This window comes from Xenopus laevis, chromosome 6L (genome assembly GCF_017654675.1).
Source record: "Xenopus laevis strain J_2021 chromosome 6L, Xenopus_laevis_v10.1, whole genome shotgun sequence".
Classification (NCBI taxonomy): Eukaryota; Metazoa; Chordata; class Amphibia; order Anura; family Pipidae; genus Xenopus; species Xenopus laevis.
Genome location: NC_054381.1, coordinates 109,722,522 through 109,743,752, shown reverse-complemented (window position 1 = coordinate 109,743,752; position 21,231 = coordinate 109,722,522). Strand labels below are relative to the sequence as shown.

At 38.1% G+C, this 21,231-nt stretch overlaps 1 protein-coding gene across 4 annotated transcripts in view; it reads left to right on the top strand.

The window, feature by feature from the left end:
- Positions 1-21,231, top strand: part of cep192.L (centrosomal protein 192kDa L homeolog) — a 94,046-nt gene that overhangs the window by 863 nt on the left and 71,952 nt on the right. For 3 of the 4 annotated variants that reach the window (XM_041565456.1, XM_041565455.1, XM_018266528.2), the window contains exons 2-7: positions 10,380-10,558; positions 14,090-14,209; positions 15,288-15,394; positions 16,759-16,808; positions 18,702-18,843; positions 19,714-19,844. In XM_041565456.1, the coding sequence (XP_041421390.1) occupies positions 10,392-10,558; positions 14,090-14,209; positions 15,288-15,394; positions 16,759-16,808; positions 18,702-18,843; positions 19,714-19,844 (717 nt within the window). In that variant the 5' untranslated portion in view covers positions 10,380-10,391. 4 annotated transcript variants of the gene reach the window in all.

Here is a 21,231-nt window from a genome sequence, read left to right as displayed (position 1 = left end):
GATTGTTATGGTGGCTCCTAAGCCCTAACACTTGTTGGAGAACCAAAATACATTTCTGTGGTCAGGTTTAGACTGTGGCATCCATGTAACTTTTTTTGGCTATTTAAAGTAGTAGTTCACTTTTAGTTTGTTTTGCAACTATTCTTAGCACCTTTTTTTTTTAATGTAATTTTTTTTAAATAATTGGATAATTTGCCCATTTTATGCCTCCTTCCAGCCTTCAAATGGGTGTTACTGGCCCTCTGAGCCTGGCCCTTTCCCACTGGCGTATATGCACCACAGAGGGGTGGTATAACCCACGTGCCATTAAAGGAGAAGGAAAGCTACTGAAGCAGTTTGTAGCCACAATAGTAAAAAAGCTATAGAATCTGTTTGTTTAGGATAGCAGTTGCCACATTAGCTTGTTGTGATATCACTTCCTACTGGAGTCTCTACCTGTTTACTCATAGCTCTGGGCTCATATTACAGAAGGGAGGGGGGAAAGGGAGAGAGTAGCAAACTGGGCATGCTCAAGTCCTAGGTCTGGAGGTTTATGCTGAAAACAGGAATAATGATACAGAAGTCCATGTGTACACAATAGAAGTAAGGAAATCTGTGTTTCCTTTGACAGAGGACTCCAAGCAGCATTACTTTGAGGGTTTACTGATGTATTTAGATAGACCTTTCTTATAAAGTTTACTTAATTTTAGCCTTTCCCTTTCCTTTTAAAGGGGTTGTTCACCTTTAGAATAACTTTTAGTATGATGTAGAGAATGATATTCCGAGACTATTTACAAATAACTTTCATTTTATGTGTGGTTTTTGAGTTATTTTGCTTTTTATTCAGCAGCTCTCCAGTTTGCAGTATCGTCAATCTGGTTGCTAGGTTTAAAATGACACTAGCAATCATGCGTTGATTTGATTAAGAGACTGGAATATGCATGGCAGAGGACCTGAATAAAAAGAGGAGTGATAAAAAGTAGCCCTAAAAGAACCTTGGAGCATTTGAAAGCTGGAAAGGATCAGAAGGCAAATAATTAAAAAATATAAAAAAGAAAAAAATGACCAATTGAAAAGCTGATTAGAATTGATCGTTTTATATTATACTAAAAGTTAACTTAATGGTGAACCACCTCTTAAACATTGTTACTTTTATAATTATTCGCAAAATCTCCAAACAAGAGGCTCTCTATGTGTACCTTTACTTTGGCTGTGTTGGTTATCACCCAGAACCAGATTCAATTCAGTGGAAAAAAAAATATTTTTTCTCATCAAATTTAATCTGGTAAATCACTTTTTTGCTCTTCTCACTTGTTAAAAATAAAATAAACATTTCTAAATGTAGGCATTTCAGGTATTTCAAGGAACTGATTTGCTAAAAGTTGAAACCTTCAAACCATTTCAGTGATACCAGGGTTGGAAACTATTCGGTTCTCTTACCAGTCCTATATAAGACCATAAACAGTGACCAGGTGGTTGAATAAATGAAAGGTAGAAAATGAACAGCACCATCGATTTGGATGTGGTTTAAAAAGCCTTTATTTGTGCTCTTGTGGGCATCCCCCGCGACGTTTCAGGCCATGTGGCCTTTTATCAAGCTTGATAAAAGGCCACATGGCCTGAAACGTCGCGGGGGATGCCCACAAGAGCACAAATAAAGGCTTTTTAAACCACATCCAAATCGATGGTGCTGTTCATTTTCTACATTACATGGTCTGTCAATGGAAAGTGGTCGTTGCAGAACGTGCACCATCAAGGCAAGATACTAAGAATCGGTGTGCTGACTAAATTTGTTCTCTGAATAAATGAAAGGAGCAGTAACTCCAAAAAATGAAATTGCTTCAAAAGTAATCAAAATATATTTTACTGTTAACCTGCATGAATTATTCTTAGGATGACCACTACAAAACATAACTGATTGGGCTTTTGATACTATTGTTACAATGGCACTCTGGCAAGGTAAAAAATCAGCCCAGTTTGTGTTAGGGATGCACCGATTTATCTTTAGAAAGATAATACAAAGGCCTCCTGTTTCATTCTAATCACAGATCTTCTGATTTCCATGTGTTTTAGAGAAACTTTTTTTTTTTCCCCCCTGCTCACCCAGTGAAGGCATCAGAAACAGACAACTAATAGTCGTTTTCAGATGAGACTTCTTGAATGAAAATTTTATATAAGCTTCATCATGCTGAAATAAGAAACATTTTTTTTGCCAACAGTGAATGTGTGAACTTTTGTTGGCAGTTTATTTTAATTTAATTAGTACCCTGTATAACAGAGCCTTGTGCCTTTATATGGTCACAGAACGCCTCAGTGACTTCTAATATCGTTATCATTTACAGTAGGGGGTACATTATTCCTTATAATACATGAGTGATACTCCGTTCCCTGTATAACTCAGCCTGCAGCCTTGCACCTTTACATGGTTAATACCCTAATTTGGCTTGGGCGAATTTGACCCATTTCGTTTCCCCAAAAATTTGCCGGTGGCGAAATGTCGCCGACACACATTAAAGTCTATGGGTGACAATTTATTTTGCTGACACCCGTCATTTTTATTCACGTGCGGTGCCATAGAAGTCTATGGGTGGCATTTCCGCTGTGAAACAATGCGAAAAAATTCGCTTAACCCTCATATTTCAAAATACCCTTTTTAAACTTGTATATGTTTATTTTTCACATATGTTTGAAGGGAAACATTGTAGGGCCCCCACAAAAAGATTCTCAAAGCTGCCCAGCGTGACCTAAACCCCCAGTGGTGCACTGCATATGCAAAATGCAAATCATTACAAAGGAGTAGTAAAGCCAGTGCCAACATGGGCAGATTTTAATGAAGAATGGCTGATGAGAATTGAGTTGTGTCAATATTTTGGGCTGGGAAATGCATTATCTGGTGTGTGGCTAATGAGGCTAACATTAGCCTTCTAAAAGAGTGTATTCAAATAGACCTACTATCTCAGGGTGGTAAATTGTTGTGTGTTAGTGGCTGACTTGGGTATTCATTTATAGATTCTTTAAACTTCCTACCCATGAGACTTCGTAAATTACCTGCATCATTAGGTTACAGAGTGGAAGTAAAGGCTTCTTATTCTGACTCCAATTGCTGTAATAATGGCTGAATCCCCGTGAAACCTCCCTGCTGGGCCTGTATGGAGCTGGAACAACCACTGAGGACAATCTTTGCCAGATAGCTGAACTCACCAGACACTTGTAGTCCACAAAGCTGCTTTATTTGAGGTGGATAAACAATGTAGCAGTGGATGAATAAGTGCTGCAGGTCAAAAAGAATATTTCCTTCCTAACCTCTGAGCTGTAGCTCCTCACTCATGGAAGGCAGGAACACAAGAGGATGATGGGAGGAACTGACATCACACATAAGGAAGGAATAGGAGGAGGGTTTACAAACAAGGAAATACAGAGCTTGCAATACAGCCTTGGTCAGCAGGTGGCAGCATAACAATGGGTATGCATATAAACATAAGCAATTAAACATATATATTTTAACCCTGATAACTTTAACTGCTGAGGCAGCACACTCCCCGTCTGGTATTTTTAGATACCACTATATAATAATAAACATAATGGCAATTATGAAAAGGCAAAATAAACATTGAGAAGTTTTGCTTGAAGATCTTTCCTGTGATCTGAAAAACAAAGAGGAAAACAGGCATGCAATGCAATAAACATGGCATTGTAAAATAACCCAATGTCCTTAGTAGGTTCTTAGTGGAAATTGGTGGGAGTCTCTGGTGTTGAAGCAAATCAGAGTTCAATCCCCAAAGGGTAAGATGAGTACAAGTTAAGTAATGGGCCAATTGAAAGTCTCTGTGGCACCATCCTTAGCAATTTTTGTGACAAGGGTGGAAACTTCAGGATGAATCTCAAAGTCTCTGTCTGGATCCAAGAGACCAAAGATATCTGCAGAAGTTGTAGATTCTGAGTGATCCTTGAGGTAGACCACAACCGCTATGGCCTCAGTAGATGCATCTGAGAAAATATGGTTCTCCCTCTCCTGGTTGGCAGCAAGAGAATTTGAAGTATAGCACCTAGGTATGTGAAGCTCTTCCAGGGCCTTTAAAGAATGCTTCCATGACTCCCATTTTGATTGCTTATCAGTTGGTAAGGGAGTGTCCCAGTCCTTAACAGTCTCTGATAGCTGTCTTAGCAAGGATTTACCTTGTATGGTGATGGGTGCTACAAACCCCAGTGGGTCATACAGGCTGTTCACTATTGATAAGACACCATGTCTGGTAAATGACTTATCTGCCACGGTAACCTGGAAGCCAAATGTGTCATGCAATAAGTCCCATCTTAGGCCAAGGCTTCTCTGAATGGGTGGCTCATCTGTTCCCAAATTTAAGTCTTTAAATTCTGTGGCATGATCATCAGAATGGAAGGCTTTCATTACAGCTGTACTGTTTGAAGCAATCTTGTGGAGTCTGAGGTTAGCCTCAGAAAGCATACATTGTGTCCTTCTGAGTAAGTCAATAGCCTCTTCGTCTGTTGGTAAAGATTTAAGGCCGTCATCCACGTAGAAGTCTCTCTCCACAAAGTGTTGAGCATCTGCACCATACTCACGAGCAGTCCTTCTTAGACCATTTGTAGCAACAGCAGGTGATGGACTGTTACCGAAGACATGCACTTTCATGCGGTATTCCATTACTTCGCTGTTGATGTCATTGTTACGGTGCCAGAGGAATCTGAGAAAGTTTCTGTGGTCCTCTCGTACGATAAAACAATGGAACATCTGCTGGATATCTGCTGTGATTGCAACTGGCTCCCTTCTGAACCTCATAAGTACTCCTACAAGGTTGTTAGTTAGGTTGGGACCAGTGAGAAGAACATCATTGAGAGAAGTACCTTGATATTTGGCACTGGAGTCGAATACCACCCTGATTTGTTTTGGTTTGCGTGGGTGATACACTCCAAAGGAAGGTAGGTACCAGCATTCATCGTGTTCTTGTAGTGGTGGCGCTGGTTTAGCATGATCATTGTCAAATATTTTCTTCATAAAGGCAATAAAATGTTCTTTCATTTCAGGCTTGCTTTTAAGGGTTCTCTGCAATGAGGCAAATCTGGACATGGCTTGCTCATGATTGTTTGGAAGTTTGATTCTTGTAGAGCGGAATGGCAAGGGTGCAACCCAACTGTTAGAGTTGTCTTTAAAGAATTCAGTGTCCATAATTTTTATGAACTCCTTGTCCTCAATGGAAGGTGCAATTTTGTTATCATCACTTGTAGTATGAAACACTGTATCCCCAAAGTTGTCATCACAGAAGATGGGAGTGACACTGGATACTGGGATAAAATACTTAGGATTCTCCTTTACCTCGAAATGATGTGGGCATGGTGTGAAGTGAGTTGCTTGTCCACTTTGCAACACATGAGTTTTAAAGGAGTCAACTTCAGATGGCCTGTGCATTTTGTCTAGACAAACATCGCCCACTATTACCCAGCCTAGGTCAAGTCTTTGCGCATAGGGAGCATCATGAGGACCATTGCACTGTTGCCGTACCTTATGGACTCTAAGAATGTCTCTTCCCAACAAGAGCAGGATTTCAGCATCCTTTTCAATGGCAGGAATCTGACTGGCGAGGTGCCTTAAGTGGGGTTGGTGGCATGCAGCTTCTGGTGTGGGAATCTCTTCCCTGTTATTAGGTATCTCATCACATTCAATTAGTGTAGGTAAAGGCAGATGAATGTTACCTTTAATTGAGGAGATAATGTACCCATTAGCCCTCCTGCCCAGAGTCTCTATATGACCAGCACAGGTATTGAGTGTATAGGGTTCTGCATCTCCCTTGATGTTGAAAATCTCGAACTGCGGTCTTGCCAAAGATCTGTTGCTTTGGTCATCAAGCATAGCATAAGTCTTTATTGCTTTCTCTGGTCGACCTTCAGGATATACCCGGACTAGGCATACCTTGGCACAGCATTTGGGACTATAGCCTTCTCCACAGACTTCGGTACATGAAGTTGAAATCTTTGTTGAAGCAGGAACACATCCTTGTTCCTCCCCGCCATGATTTGAGATGGGGGTTGGAGACTGTGGACTATCAGGAAGAGGTGTTGGATGCATTGCCGCAATATGCTTGTCACTGCTGCACTCAGTGCACTTAATAACAGTCTTGCAATCCTTAGCAAAATGATCTGAGGAGGCACAGCACTTATAGCAGACCCCAAACTTCTGGAGAAGCTCCTTGCGCTCCTCTAAAGACCTTGCCCTGAACCCACGACATTTCTTAAGTGGATGTGGTTTCCTGTGAATTGGACACTGACGGTTAGGATCCTCGGTTTTCCCAGCAGAAGTTTTGTCAGCTAAAGAATTTGTAGCAGGAGGGATGTCTGTCTTTCTCACAGACACAGTGCCACGCAAGTCTCTGTGTTTAGTAGCTGTGTTGTCATGCCGTGCAGATGATGAGGCAGAAAGGTTGGGTTCACTAAAGCTGAAGCTTGGATCATTTTTGACCCAGGCATAGTCGCTGATGAATTTGCAGAAGTATGAAAATGGAGGGAAGGATACATTATATTGTTTCTTGTACTTTGAGCCCACTGTGGCCCACTTCTCTTGCAGCCCATATGGTAGCTTCAATACTACTGGGTTCACCCCATGAGCAGTATCCAAGTAGCTGAGTCCTGAGAGACGAGGGTCTGCCTTAGCTAACTCCAGCTCCATCAGAAGGTCACTGAGTTCTTGCAGCTTGTGATTGTCTTTGTTGGTTATTTTTGGGAAAGATTGTAGTCTCTTAAACAAGGCACTTTCTATGGCTTCAGAGCTACCATAGGTTTGTTCAAGTCTTCCCCAAGCAGCAGCAAGACCTGCATCTGGGTAGTCAACATGCACAGCTCTTAGTCTCTTAACACGATCTGCAGACTCTGGACCTAGCCATTTGATGAGTAAATCAAGTTCCTCTTTGGCTGTGAGGTTGAGGTCAGCAATTGCAGCTTTAAACGTAGATCTCCAGGCTCTATAATTCTCAGGACAGCCATCAAACCTTGAGAGACTAACGTTAATGAGCTCACGACGTATCATATACCTGGCAAAGTCAGACAGGTCTGATCTCTCGCTCTTTGGTGCCTGGGTAACTTGTGGAACCTGGGGGTTGTATAAGCTTCCCGGTGTATAAAGGTGAGATGAACCAGGATAAAATGAAGTGGCGTAAGCATTCAGCAGTGGTTTGGTCTCTAAGGCACTTGCTGGCTCTAGTTTAAACTGAGGTTTGTCACTGGAATTCACCTGAGAGATGGTAGGGGGTATCATCTCATGCTGAGTGACTACGTCTGTGTAGTTGGTCTGTCGCTGTGTCAGCAGTGGCAGCTCCATGGTTTGGGTACTGTAAGGAACAGCAGTGTTAGTAGTAACAGGTAAAAGAGGCTGACCTGTGTTATGAGTTGCAGGAGTTATCCTTGGATTTTGTAAGATTGATTGGTTGTCATTAGATGAGTCCTGGTTTAGTACATATTTACTTGTGCGTTCAACAGGATCTTCAGACTCTGCTGGGATAGGGCAGTCTGGTTCATGCCATTCTCCCAGTGCTTGCTCAAAGACCTTTAACCTTGCAATAGCTGCTGCTTTTTCCTTTTCCATTTGAAGAATTTCTAATTCGGCTTCCATTTCTGCCCTTTTTCGTGCAGCTTCTGCTTGCTTTCTTGCAACTTCTGCTGCTGCCTCTGATTGCTGGCGTGCAGCTTCTGCCGCTGCTTCTGCTTGGTGGCGTGCAACTTCTGCTTGCTGCTTTGCAACTTCTGCTGCTGCCTCTGATTGCTGGCGTGCAACTTCTGCTTGCTGCTTTGCAACTTCTGCTTTAAGTTTAACCTCTCTTTTAGCATAGGAAATTTGCACCTTAACTGCTTCTGCATTAGCACGGGCTTCTATAAGCTTGTCACTTAGTGTGGATTTCCTAGAATGAGAGGTCTTGGAAGATCTTGATGTGAGCTGTGATGATGTGGATCTGTGAGACCTAGTCTCTTGCAGGTGTGTAATCTTGAGCTCTGCCTTATCCTTAGTGCTTTGCACCAAAAGGACTCTTTCTTGGTCTAAGGCTTCGGATCTGGTTAGCTCTGCTGAGGATTCCTCTATATTAGTGTCCTTTAAGAAGGTAGTATATTTAGCAGACAGCCGCTGATAACGTTCATAGTTAGCAGATAAGCAATTTATACAGTCTCTTAAATCGGCTGCGTCATTGTTAGAATGTGAAAGAACAGACATGCATTGCACAGTTCTATCCCATAGTTCTGATAAATTGCTTGAAAACTCATCCCTTGTAATCTCATAATTTTCTCTGGATTTTTGAGATGGTTTTATTATGCGCTTGGGCCTGACGCTTTGCTCTGCAGTATATATGGGGTTTTCTCCCTGGATGTCTGTGAGCTCTGGTGCATGGTGCACTTGCTTAGCTTCAGTTGAAAATGAATGCACAGAGCCTTGCTGAGACATTTTGCACTTTTGCTGAAAATGGTTACTGTCTCTTTAAGAAAGTTACAGCAGTGGCAGGAGTGTGGGGCAAACTGCAGCAGTGTTATAGCAGGACCCTGAGAGCAGTATATACAGCAGCTTGAGCAGCACAATAACACAATCCAATTGCATAAAACAGTCCTGAACATTCACTGGGAACAGCATGTGCTTGTAGAACCATGTGCTTGCAGGGAGTTGTTAGACTGCATTAATCTTGGCTGCAGATTGAATATAAATGACTTGCCAGTGAGTGGAGACTTGATGGAACATACAGTGTGACATCAGGTTATAGAATTACTATTCTTTTTGACTATTCTGACTCCAATTGCTGTAATAATGGCTGAATCCCCGTGAAACCTCCCTGCTGGGCCTGTATGGAGCTGGAACAACCACTGAGGACAATCTTTGCCAGATAGCTGAACTCACCAGACACTTGTAGTCCACAAAGCTGCTTTATTTGAGGTGGATAAACAATGTAGCAGTGGATGAATAAGTGCTGCAGGTCAAAAAGAATATTTCCTTCCTAACCTCTGAGCTGTAGCTCCTCACTCATGGAAGGCAGGAACACAAGAGGATGATGGGAGGAACTGACATCACACATAAGGAAGGAATAGGAGGAGGGTTTACAAACAAGGAAATACAGAGCTTGCAATACAGCCTTGGTCAGCAGGTGGCAGCATAACAATGGGTATGCATATAAACATAAGCAATTAAACATATATATTTTAACCCTGATAACTTTAACTGCTGAGGCAGCACACTTCTTTCCACATTATTTTAACACGGCTGAAAATCAGGGCTATATAGGTACCATGCCAGCCATAGAATTTTATGATTATATAATGCCTGATGAGACGGCTGAATTCATTACTTGATACGAGCAAAACCACCACAGTAAATTTGATTTTCAATTGGAACTTTAAAAATACTGCATTCAGGATGTTAAAATTCTGTTGTTCTTCGCTTTGTCTTCTTGCAGCAGCTGGGCGTCCGATATTCATTTACCATTATATCCAATATTTCTTATAATGGGGCTTCCTTTCCTAGTAGATGTATTAGAGCTCACTCAAATAACCGATTCCAGTACAAAGAAAATCGAACAAAATAACTGCCTTTTGCACAAATCCTGCATGTAGAGAGACATGATGTCTGATGATTTTAATAGAGTGAGCTCTAATACATCTTCTAGGCAAAATCAGCCCCCTATATGGTATATTGTATCTAACTGTCCATGAATTTCTGACACCCAACTCCTGCATGAAGGACAGGTGCTGAGAGAGGTATAGTGAAGAATCCGTACAGAATTTTTAACTGATTATATTTAGAAAACTATTTCCATATGCTGAAGCTTATATTCAATTTTCATTTTTGTGATAGTTCCCCCTTTAAGATTTAGGTGTTAAAGGGGTTGTTCACCTTTAAAATAACTTTTAGTATGATGTAGAACATATACTGAAAACAGTTTGTAATTTTTTTTATTTTTTTTTTATTTGTGGTTTTTGACTTATTTAGCTTTTTATTCAACAGCTCTTCAATTTGCATCTTAAGCAATCTGGTAACTAGGGTATAAATTCCCCTAGCAACCATGCATTGCTATAAATAAGAGACTGGAATATTAATAGGAGGCCTGAATAGAAGGATCGGTAATAAAAAGTAACAATACATTTGAAGCCTTACATAGCATTTGTTTTTTAGAATGGGTCAGTGACCCCCAATTGAAAAGTTGCTTAGAATCGGCCTTTCTATAACATAATAAAAGTTACCTTAAAGGTGAACCACCTCTTTAAATCTTAAGACCTTACATGAGCTGATTCCATATGCTTTGACTGCCTCCTATTAAGTTGCCAAAAATACAAATGCTTGAATTTCATATTTGTTTGTTTGAGCTTTTTTTTTCTTTTTTTTCTTTTCCCTGCCTCCCATTCCCCCTTCATTTAATGAATAGGTAACTTGTACAATGACAGAACGCTTTTTCAAGATAGAGGATGAAACCTTTCCGAGTTTTTTGGGGGAATCCCTAAACAGCAACAGCGGTGGAGCACTTGAAAACTGTACATTAAGTTCAAATCTTGGTTTGCCAGTTGCTGCCTCCACAGTTGCCAAAGCTCGTCCAGGTTTTGACTGGTAAGTGACATCGCTTTCTTAAATAAATGTGTGTTCTGCAAAGTTATGCCATTGCTCCTTCTGACCTGCCCACTTTAGGGATGCCCGAATCCAGTATTCTGGCTTTTTCAGCTGAGTATTTTTTTCAGTCTGAGCAGTGGAGCCTTCATCCTGTGCCCACAGCCTTATTGTACGATAAGCCACAATGTGACATTAAAGGAAAATCCCTTCTTGTTTCTTTAAACAGTCCCAAGTTTACCTCCAGTCCCCACAGTTCTTTGGAAAATACCACAATAATAAATCAAAGAAAATAGAGGTGCAATCCAGGACTGAATTAATGTCTCTATAAATTTTATTCCACCTTGTTTTCTGAGGGTGTTTTTGCTGTTTGGGGGTCTTATGGCACATAACTGCTCTGTTTTCAGACGATTCATAAGCTTGTTTTTCATACTTTGGTATATGGGCATCAAACTGTTCGATAGACCCTTTACATCAATATTTATGGTGTTTTACAATTGTATGTAGGAAATTAGGTGAGATAAATGCAGCCAATTGCAATATTTTTGAGATTTTCAGAAATGTAAATGCCTTTATGGCCAAATTTAGGAAAGGTTTGCATTTTGGTGCTTTGGAGTAGAAAGACATGTATACCCAATTTGGATTCAGAGGAATGTGTACTTTATGAAAATGTTTTTTTTGGAGGGGAACGAATTTTTTTTTCTTCCTTTGCCCCCCCCCCCCCCTTCAAAACTATATAAATGTGTTGATTTTGCAGTACCTGAAATGACAGACCATATGGGGGGTCTTCATTTTGGGGCCCCTATATGCCACCTGCTTAGGTAAACCTATACATATTGGGCATAAAACCTGTTCAGAGGACCCCAGGCTTTCATACTTGGGGTGATTTGTCTTGATAACTAAAAGTATGTGGGGAAAAAAGATGCTGCAGGGTGGGAATTTTGAGGTGATTTTTTGGAATAGTGGCCAATATCACCAAATTTAAGAAAGATTTGCGGTTTGGTGCTTTGGGGTAGAAAGACATGCATACCCAATTTTGATTCAGGGGAATGTGTACTTTCAGAAAATATATGGTTTTCTGCGGTGAGTGTACTTTTTTTACCTTTACACCCCCCCTAAATTATGTATATGTGTTGATTTTGCAGTATCTGGAATAACAGAACAGATAGCTCAAATGGTGTGTGTACATTTTGGGGCCCCTATATACCACATGTTTGGGTAAACCTATACATATTGAGCATCAAACTGTTCAGTGGACCCCAGGCTTTCATATTTAGGAGATTTCTCTTGATACCTAAAAGTATGTGGTTAATATGATGCTGTAGATTGAAAGCTTTGTGGCCATTTTTCAAAAAATTCAACAATTTCTATAAAAAATTATAACTTTAGGAAAAAATTGCAACTTGGTAGTTTGGAGTACATAGATATATTTACCCATTTTTGATTCTCCAAAATCTGTTCTTTCTAATAATGAGTAGTTTTCTAGAGTAAACCTACTGTTAGTGGAATGTTTGGACTTGAAATCAGAAGTATGCCTTTTTGTGGAGCGGTGCTTTGGAAATTTGGTAGTGTACTGCTTGTAGATTTTGATCTATTCGAGTGAGATCTCTATATATTTGGTATTGCCCTGTTCAGGAGACATAGACCTTTCCAAATCAGCTGTGTTCTCGTACATAAACTAATGTTTCTGATATATGTGATATCAGAACTTTGTGAAACTTGATATTTTTTTTTTTTTTTCATTTTATTAAGACACTTAGCCTATATATATTTTTTTTTTTTTTACAGAAGTAGACTTACACCAAAATTCTACCATATTTTGAAAGCTCATGTTGTCCTGAAAAAAATAACAATATATTGTTTCCTGGGTAAACTAAAAGGACCCCCCCCCCTTGCATTTAGGACAAAACGGCTGGCAGGGAAAGGGTTAATGTAATTGTTTTAACATAAAATGGAATACAATTTGTATATAGATATATTAATTCAGTTCTGGCTTGCCCATAAATTAGACATTTTTGGATTCAATTACGAGGTTATTTGATCAGACACCTGGTTAAACTAGTCATCCTTAAAGGAACAGTTCAGTGTAATAATAAAATAATTGTTACTGTCCCCTTAGCTCTATTATTATTATTATTATTATTATTATTATTATTATTATATATATATTTTTTTTTTTTTTTTTTTTTTTTTTTGGACTTAAGTAAACATGGTTTCTTACTTCGGAAAAATTCTGCATGTTCATATGGCAGAAATATCTGCTGTTTTTATTAGAATCTAATCTGTCTAATATTTTTCCCTCTTTAAGAAATATGGGCTGCTCCTGGTTTAAATCAAATGTTTTAGGACAAATTGCCTTCAGGTTGCTTTAATTTTTTTTCACAACTTTAAATTAAAGTTCAAAAAATAAAATAGCTTAAGCTTGCTAGTAGAGGTAGCCAATGAGGTGTTCATGGGTCTTGCCATGAGCTAATGTATCTTATTGTAACAGTTAAGACATTTGTGACTGGAGGCCAGTAATTTAATCATCAATTACCTGAGTTATGATTAACCATTGATTTTGCACTGGAAAGCACTTAAATCTTTATTCATTAATTTCTAGTCCAATTTGGACGCAGGTACAATAATCACTCATGAAATAATATTGCCACAATTTATAATTGAATTTACTGTGGGCAAAATTATCTAATGCACTGCTCTCTGTCTATAATTTTAATCTTTAATTCTCATTCACTATATGATTAATTTGTAGCACTGTACTTCATGTGAATTCATGTGATTGGTCTAACGACAATCAGAGGGATTGCACTTGTATATATTATACATATATATTGTATTGTGTATATATATGTCTTTAATTAACAGGTATTTGAAACTGTTCATATAAGTAACTGCCAAGTATGATTGTCTAAGCGGGGTACTTTTTCTTTCTCGGTTTATTTATTTTTTAATCAAGTACTGACTTGGGTCAGACCTCTGCTTCAATCTAAGGATAAAAACTTTTAATACTAGCAAAGGGATCGTTGGTGTGGTTTATGGAGGCCAGGTTTATGAAGATGGTGGGAAACCAATAGTTAAAACACAATTGTAAAGAATTTGTAAAATTAAAGGCTGTGATGCCCTATCAAGTTTCATCAAGACCAGTTGTGTTTTCAAATATATTTGTGTAATAAATAGGGATGCACCGAATCCTCTATTTGGGATTTGGCCGAATCCCCAAATCCTTGGTGAAAGATTTGGCTGAATACCGAAGCAAATCCGAATCCTAATTTGCATATGTAAATTAGGGGCTGGAAAGGAAAATTGAAAAAAAAAATCTTCTTTTGTGATAGTCACGCGATTTCCCTACCCACCCCTAATTTACATATGCAAATTAGGATTTGGGTTCGGTATTCAGCTGAATCTTTCACCAAGGATTCGCCGAATCCTGCTGAAAAAGGCAGAATCCTGGATTCGGTACATCTCTAGTAATTGGTGCGTTAGCAACACTTTTTTCATCAAATTTGATTTATTTATTTATTTTTTACTTTGCAGGACTACAGATGCCCAGGAATCCTACCTAGAGGCAAACAAACTACAAGATACTTTATTACATTTAACACAGTCAAATGGAGATGCCCAAAGAAAATTCATGCTGAGCTTTAAGGATGAACTGTAAGTGATTTAGTATTGTAATAAATTGTATGCCATATTTAGATACCAACTGGTGCTGCCGTTTTATTGGAAGAAAACACAGCTTTTACTGGTTTATATATTCTGTAACTTTACTGTGCGGTAAATCTACATACTAAACTTTTCTACATAGGACATGAATATTTCTTTGTTTGCATAATGATCTGACACAGTACAAGTTTGTCTTAAGTACAAAATAAAACCTCCATAGAGACACTGGTGGTGCAGTATTAGGAACTCTAATAAGTACTGATTTATGAGAATCTGCCCCTTTTGTTTTGCCAGAAAATTAGCAAAACTGATGAAAAATTTGTCGATACATGTCAAAAAAAATTGTCGCTTTTTTTTTTTTTTTTTTTTTGTCTTTGAGACTTTTTGCCCAAATGCTTTTAAAATCAATTGGTATGTTTTCTTGTGGCGAAATAAAGAATTTTACCGCAAATCCATGCCTGCCAAAAAATTTGTTCAATATTTACTAGGTCTGGGTTCCCTCAGAGTTTGACTGTGATGTAAATCTTTTTGTGTCCAATACATTTGCTTTGTATACATATGAATAAGCTTCAGGCAAGGTAGGGCTTATTTTGCAAATCAGGTGCTAATGGCATGTCTGTTCATATATGCGCTTCGCTAGGCTTGCCATAATTGTACTTGGGTGTAAGCAGGGAATGACAATTTGAAGGGCATAGAGGTACATCCATTTTTTTCCCCTAGAGCTGCATCTTATAATTTATAAATGAACCCCAAGTTCTCTTGGTATATAAGGCAGCATAAGAAAACTACTATAATTGGAAAATAAGAAGCCCGCTTTATCCTCACCACATTTACAAGCTAATGTGGTATTGGCTCTCTAGAAGTACATTCTTTATAATCCTAATTACAATTTGTATTTCACTGCAGAGTGGGTTCAACCTAAATTAAAGAGAAGGGACCTGTTTTGTAATAAAATGAGTAATGGTCAGATTTGTTTAGTGTGTTTAACCTGTTGTCCCTTCCTGCAGGCAGCTGAAAAGATGAAGATTAAATAGTTTAAAATGTATAAAAAACCATTTTGTTTCTACAGTGAACCCTTTTCTAACATTATTGGAAACCAGAATCAGACTGTCAAACTGTCAGAAAGTGACCGAAAAGAAAAAAGATCAAGTGACTCTGAAGACCCACATAAGAAACGTATGTATGTCATATTTATATGGTGTTATACAAGTGTTTAAAGACTGTATGTAGGCACAGCTTTTCTTAGTGTTGACATTTCTGCATTTACGTGAGAACATTTCCCAGGAACATACCAAACCTTCTGTTAATTATGAATACTCCCTAAGTCATAGTTATTTGTATTGCTCAACTCTGCTCAATGTGCTTCAGCCAGAGTAGAGTGCTGGTGAAGATTAAAATGCATCACAGTGTAGCAGACCATATTTGTATCGCGTGTCCTTAATAAATAGGTCTTTTGTGGAATCCCTTGGTTCAATCCCTATCTGCTTCAAAGCTGCTACTTTTTTTTTTTTTTCATTATGGAGCACATAGGAGATGACTAGGGATGGGCAAATTTGCCGCCGGGGAAATGTCGCAGACGCCCATTAAAGTCTATGGGCGTCCAAAAAAATTGTCGCGCGACGAAATATTTTTTGACGCGCTACGAAATATTTTTTTGACGCACGCTGCCATACAAGTCTATGGGCGTAATTTTTTTCAGCGAAACTAGGCGAAAAAATTCGCCCATCCCTAGAGATGACCTTCTGGTAATTTGGAGCTTTCTGAATAACTGGTTTCTGGATAATATATACCATAACTTTATTTATATAGCGTTGCTATGTTTACCTCACTGTTTACAGATGTTGTTAACCATCAGTCCCAGCTTGCATATCAAGTTCACCTATTAACTGATTAAAATTACCTTTGTGTGCATCAATGTGTCTGTTTAAGCAGGACTCAATAGGGATGTAGCATATATAAAGCAAAATAAGTAAAGAAAAGTATAAAAAAAAGTGTCCAGATAACTGTTCCCATACCTGTCCACTTTATCACCTGTTGTCCAGAAAGCTCAATGGGGAAAGGCCGTCTCCCTTTGAGTTTATTTTAGTCAGATAGTAACATTTTTTATAAATTTTTTTTTCTCTGTGATAAAAAGGCAGTACCTTGTACTTGATCCCAAGATATAATTAATCCTTATTGTATCAAAGCATTCCTATTGGAGTTATTTACCGTTTAAATAATTTTTAGCAGCCTTAAGGCATATTGATCCAAATTACAGAAAGACCCCTTATCCGGAAAACCCCAGACCCAAGCATTCTGGATAATGTGTTCCATACCTGTACAGTTATGGTGGAATGTGACTGGTCAAAACAATTGTAAAGCAAAAAATGCTTTAGTAAATGAAAATACCCTGCATTGTTTTTATATATAATTATTTTCCGACTCCTGTCATATTAAAGCTCTGCAATGACATTGCACTGTGGGGCAAGTCTGATAGTCTGCTACATAAAAGTGAACACATTGTATTTCTAACTGTAAAATTATGGGTTTATTATTTTTAGGTGATTCAAGCTCCACCTGTACACTTCCACGTACCAAGCAGATTGGCAAGGTAAGCATATAATAAACACTGGAAATCTTAAAATTGTTTATATGCTTAATTGTATCTTACTGGTAAAAGTACAGTCATATGAAAAAGTTTGTGAACCCCTCTTAATGCTTTGGAGTTTTGTTTAACATTGGCGGAGCTTTCAAAGTAGCAACTTCCTTTTAATATATAACATCGCTTATGGAAACCGTAGTATTTCAGCAGTGACATAAAGTTTATTGGATTAACAGAAAATATGCAATATGCATCATAACAAAATTAAACCTGTTCATTAATTTGGGCATCCCAACAGAGATATTACATCAATACTTAGTTGAGCCTTCTCTTGCAAATGTTAACAACCTCTAGACGCCTCCTATAGCCTTTGAGTGTCTGGATTCTGGATGACTCTATTTTTGACCATTCGTCCATACAAAATCTCTCCAGTTCAGTTAAATGTGATGGCTGCCGAGCATGGACAGCCTGCTTCAAATCATCCCATAGATTTTCGATGTTATTGAAGTCAGGACTGTGATGGCCATTCCAGAATATTGTACTTCTCCCTCTGCATTAATGACTTTAGATTTCGAAGTGTCATTGTCTTGTTGGAATATCCAACCCCTGCATAATTTCAACTTTGTGACTGATGCTTGAACATTATCCTGAAGAATTTGTTGATATTGGTTGGATTTATCCGACCCTCGACTTTAACAAGGCCCCCAGTCCCTGAACTAGCCAGACAGCCGCACAGCATGATGGAACCTCCATCAAATTTGACAGTAGGTCGCATTTGTTTGTTTTTTTTTTGGAATGCTGTGTTCTGCTTCCGCCATGCAAAGCGATTTTTGTTATGCTGAAATAACTACAATTTTATCTCATCAGTCAAAAGCACTTTGTTCCAAAATGGATTTGGCTCATCTAAATGAGCTTTTGCTTACAACAAGCGACTCTGTTTGTGGCGTGAGTGCAGAAAGGGCTTCTTTCTCCTCACCCTGCCATACAGATGTTGTTTGTGCAAACTGGGTTGAATTGTAGAACAATGTACAGATGCACCATCTGCAGCAAGATGTCCTTGCAGGTCTTTGGAGGTGATCTTTGGTTTTTGTAACATTCCTCTGCATATGCTGCTCCTGTATTTTTTCTTGACCTGCCAGATCTGGGTTTTACAGCAACTGTGCCTGTGGCCTTCCATTTCCTGATTACATTCCTTAGTTGAAACTGACAGTTTAAACCTCTGAGATAGCATATTTTTTTTTTTTTTTTGTAGCCATCCCCTAAACCATGATACTGAACAATTCTGTCAGACAGAAGCACAACTTGCAATTGACCACCTTAAATACCCTTTCTCATGATTGGACCCATCTGCTTAACTAGCTAATCCAACCAATTTGGTGTTGCCAGTATTGATCAGTTACAAGCATTCACATTAGCAAAATTACTACCCACATTTTTTGCACATCCAGTTTTTCACATTTAATTTCATACAACTGAATACTGCTTCACTAAAAATCTATGTAAAGATGTTCTATATGGCTGTATAAATTAGGGCTGCCCAAACAGCAGCCAACAAATCCACTTTTTGTTGCACACAGCCAATTCTAGACCCTTGATAGCTGTATGAATTTCTTGCTGACTGTAGAAAAAAGCTGCTGTTCTATAAATATTTGTATATAACGGTCACCACTAAATCTGTATTGACCTCAATTGGCGGTTCTTTGTATAGGTGTTGTAAAGAAGCTTTTTTTTTTTTTTTTTTTTTTTTTTTTTTTTTTTAAGCGGAGGCAGTGGGTGTAGTCATATATTAAGAGACTGTAGGGTAGACCAGAACTGCTGGTGTATGTAAAACAAATATATAGCTTTTTCTCTCTAGAACAGTGTTTAATTCTGTTATTTTGAAATTTTATTTTTTTCTTTAAGGCTTCCAAATTGACAAATGCAAACCTTAACGCTATGAAGGAAAATGAAGATTTGTTCAAAGATGATCTCAGTAAAAGTGTAACAAGTTTCCTAGAAAACGAAAAGTTACTCTCTATTGCAAGCTTAGAAGGGAGCTCATCAGGTAATGGATATCTTTCATATACTTATCGTAAATGTTGAAACTGATATTACCAAAAGGTATTCTAATTTGATATAGCTCTTTAGAGATTTAACATCATTAACACTAGTCCTTCCCCCCCCCCCAAACTTCAGTCCCTATTACATCCACACACCATGGTGTATTGGGAGCCTGTTAACCTGCCTGCATATATGTTATACAAGTATTGAGTGGAGTACCTGGAAAAAAACCTGCACAATCAAGAGAAATACACTTTACCATTCTCCTAACACATAGAGTAGTTCTTAAATTAGCTGCAACATACGGAATACTTTGATCAGCTGAGATCAAAGCCAGACTGCTGCCACAAAGGGTATTTTGCTCTCTGCTACTAGGAGCTGTAATTGAAGTACTAGATTTGCAACTGCCCTTTTTTTTTTTTTTTTTTTTTTTTTTTTTTTAAATCATGTTTTAGTTTCTTTCAAAATATTGAAAAGGTAATCCATAACTTTAGCATAATTCATTGTGCTATATTACACTTCAATGTATGTATAACTTGATACTCTAATATAAGATAATACGCTATATAATTCGCTATACATTTTTACAGTACACAAAGTACACATGAAAAACCGTATAAATACAGTATAAAATATACTGTATACCTTAAAGGGTACTTCTGTCAAATGCTGTTCTAATACCAACCCTTTCCCTTTTGCAAACAACATTTTCTTCCCTGCCTTTTTCAGATGCCTTTTTGCTAGAAGTATTGTGGTAATGTACAGAACCAAAATTAGAAAAAATTTGAAAAAAATGTTCTGTCCAAGTATTTATGGACCTAACTGTATAATGATGTATATCTAAGACAATTTTTTTTTTTTTTTTTGTGAACAGATGATCTGGATGATGAAGAGTTTTATGATGACCACTTGGAAGCCTACTTTAAGAAACTCCTTCCCCATGGAATGCAGCGTGGTGTTATTGAGGGGCAGGAAATTACAGAGCCAAAGCGACTTTCACATACGGTATGATGCAGTTACGTTTGTGTGTCAATTATATAAAGGCATATATGTGCATAGAAATAAATTAAAATATACCTAATTTGTGTTTAGCCTAGCACTGGATACAACTTTATTTGGAGATGGATATCCATTAAGAATAACCTTTGTAATTGGAACCTTTAGATTTCTAATCTTATTGATTTTTATTTTTCATCTCAGTTTTGTGACATTTAAGGTCCCACAGTGTTCATTGTATTATGCTGTTAGTAGTTTGTCACTTCCCATGGCATAGATGCGTAATGAAAGTGTATTGTTCTATACACCCTAAATTTGTTTTATTCTTTTTATAATCTTTTTTATTTTCTGCCATTGGTCTTTGCACAATTTGACCAATAAATATTTGTAATTTGGCCTGAAACGTAAAAGATAAACTACAGATTTTGCAGGATTGTGTTGGATTGACAGATCGCATATTACAAGTCCGTTGTAGTTGCATGCATCAGAAATATAATGGGACTGATGCAAAAATGTGGTGTAAACAACAAGCTTTGCCATCTGTTGCTTTTGCCAACAACGCAACATGCCTGAGAAGGAAACTCTGCATGCTAATTCTTCATCAGAAGTTAGCTAGAAGCACATTTATCAAGGGTCAAATTTCGAATTCACGTGGCTTTTTAGAATTCCTATAAATTCAACGAATCGAAATTTATTAATAAAATCAAATTTTCTCAGCTGACAAATTGAATCTACCCGAAAACTCCTATCAAATTCGATTAGAATTCATAAAACTTGATTAGAGTTTTTTTCTAAATAAAAAAACCTTGAATGTCAGGAAGGCTGCAAACATAAACAAATTGATCCCTGGACCTCTGCCATTGACTTAGTCGAATTTGAGGTCTTAAAGGGCCAGAGTATGATAAATCTCGAAATCCTTATTGTTTTGGATAAATCACAATTCGAATTTGAGTTTTGACCAAACAAAATTTAGAAAATTTGAATTTTCACTTCGACCCTTAATAAATCTGCCTCTTAATGTCTTGACATTTTTTATTCTCATTGAATTTTATTCTACCTCAAATAAACTCACAACTCAAAAGTTAACTTGAATACAAAAAAAAAAACTCGAATGGGGGGGTGTTAACTTGAATACTCTTAATTCAGTGCTGTCCAATTTATATTGTACAGAGGGCCGGAATTTTTCTAATCTACATGGAGGGCCGATAATGGAAGCCAGTGTAAACCACCCCCTGTTTTTAGACCACACCCACTTTAAACCACACCCATGTTACCGCAAGACCATGTTCACATTAATAAAAACAGATGGTTGGTGCTCACTGCAGGGATCAGGGCCGGAACTAGGGGTAGGCAGAGTTGTCGCCTGTCCAGGACGCCATCATTGAGGGGCGCACTT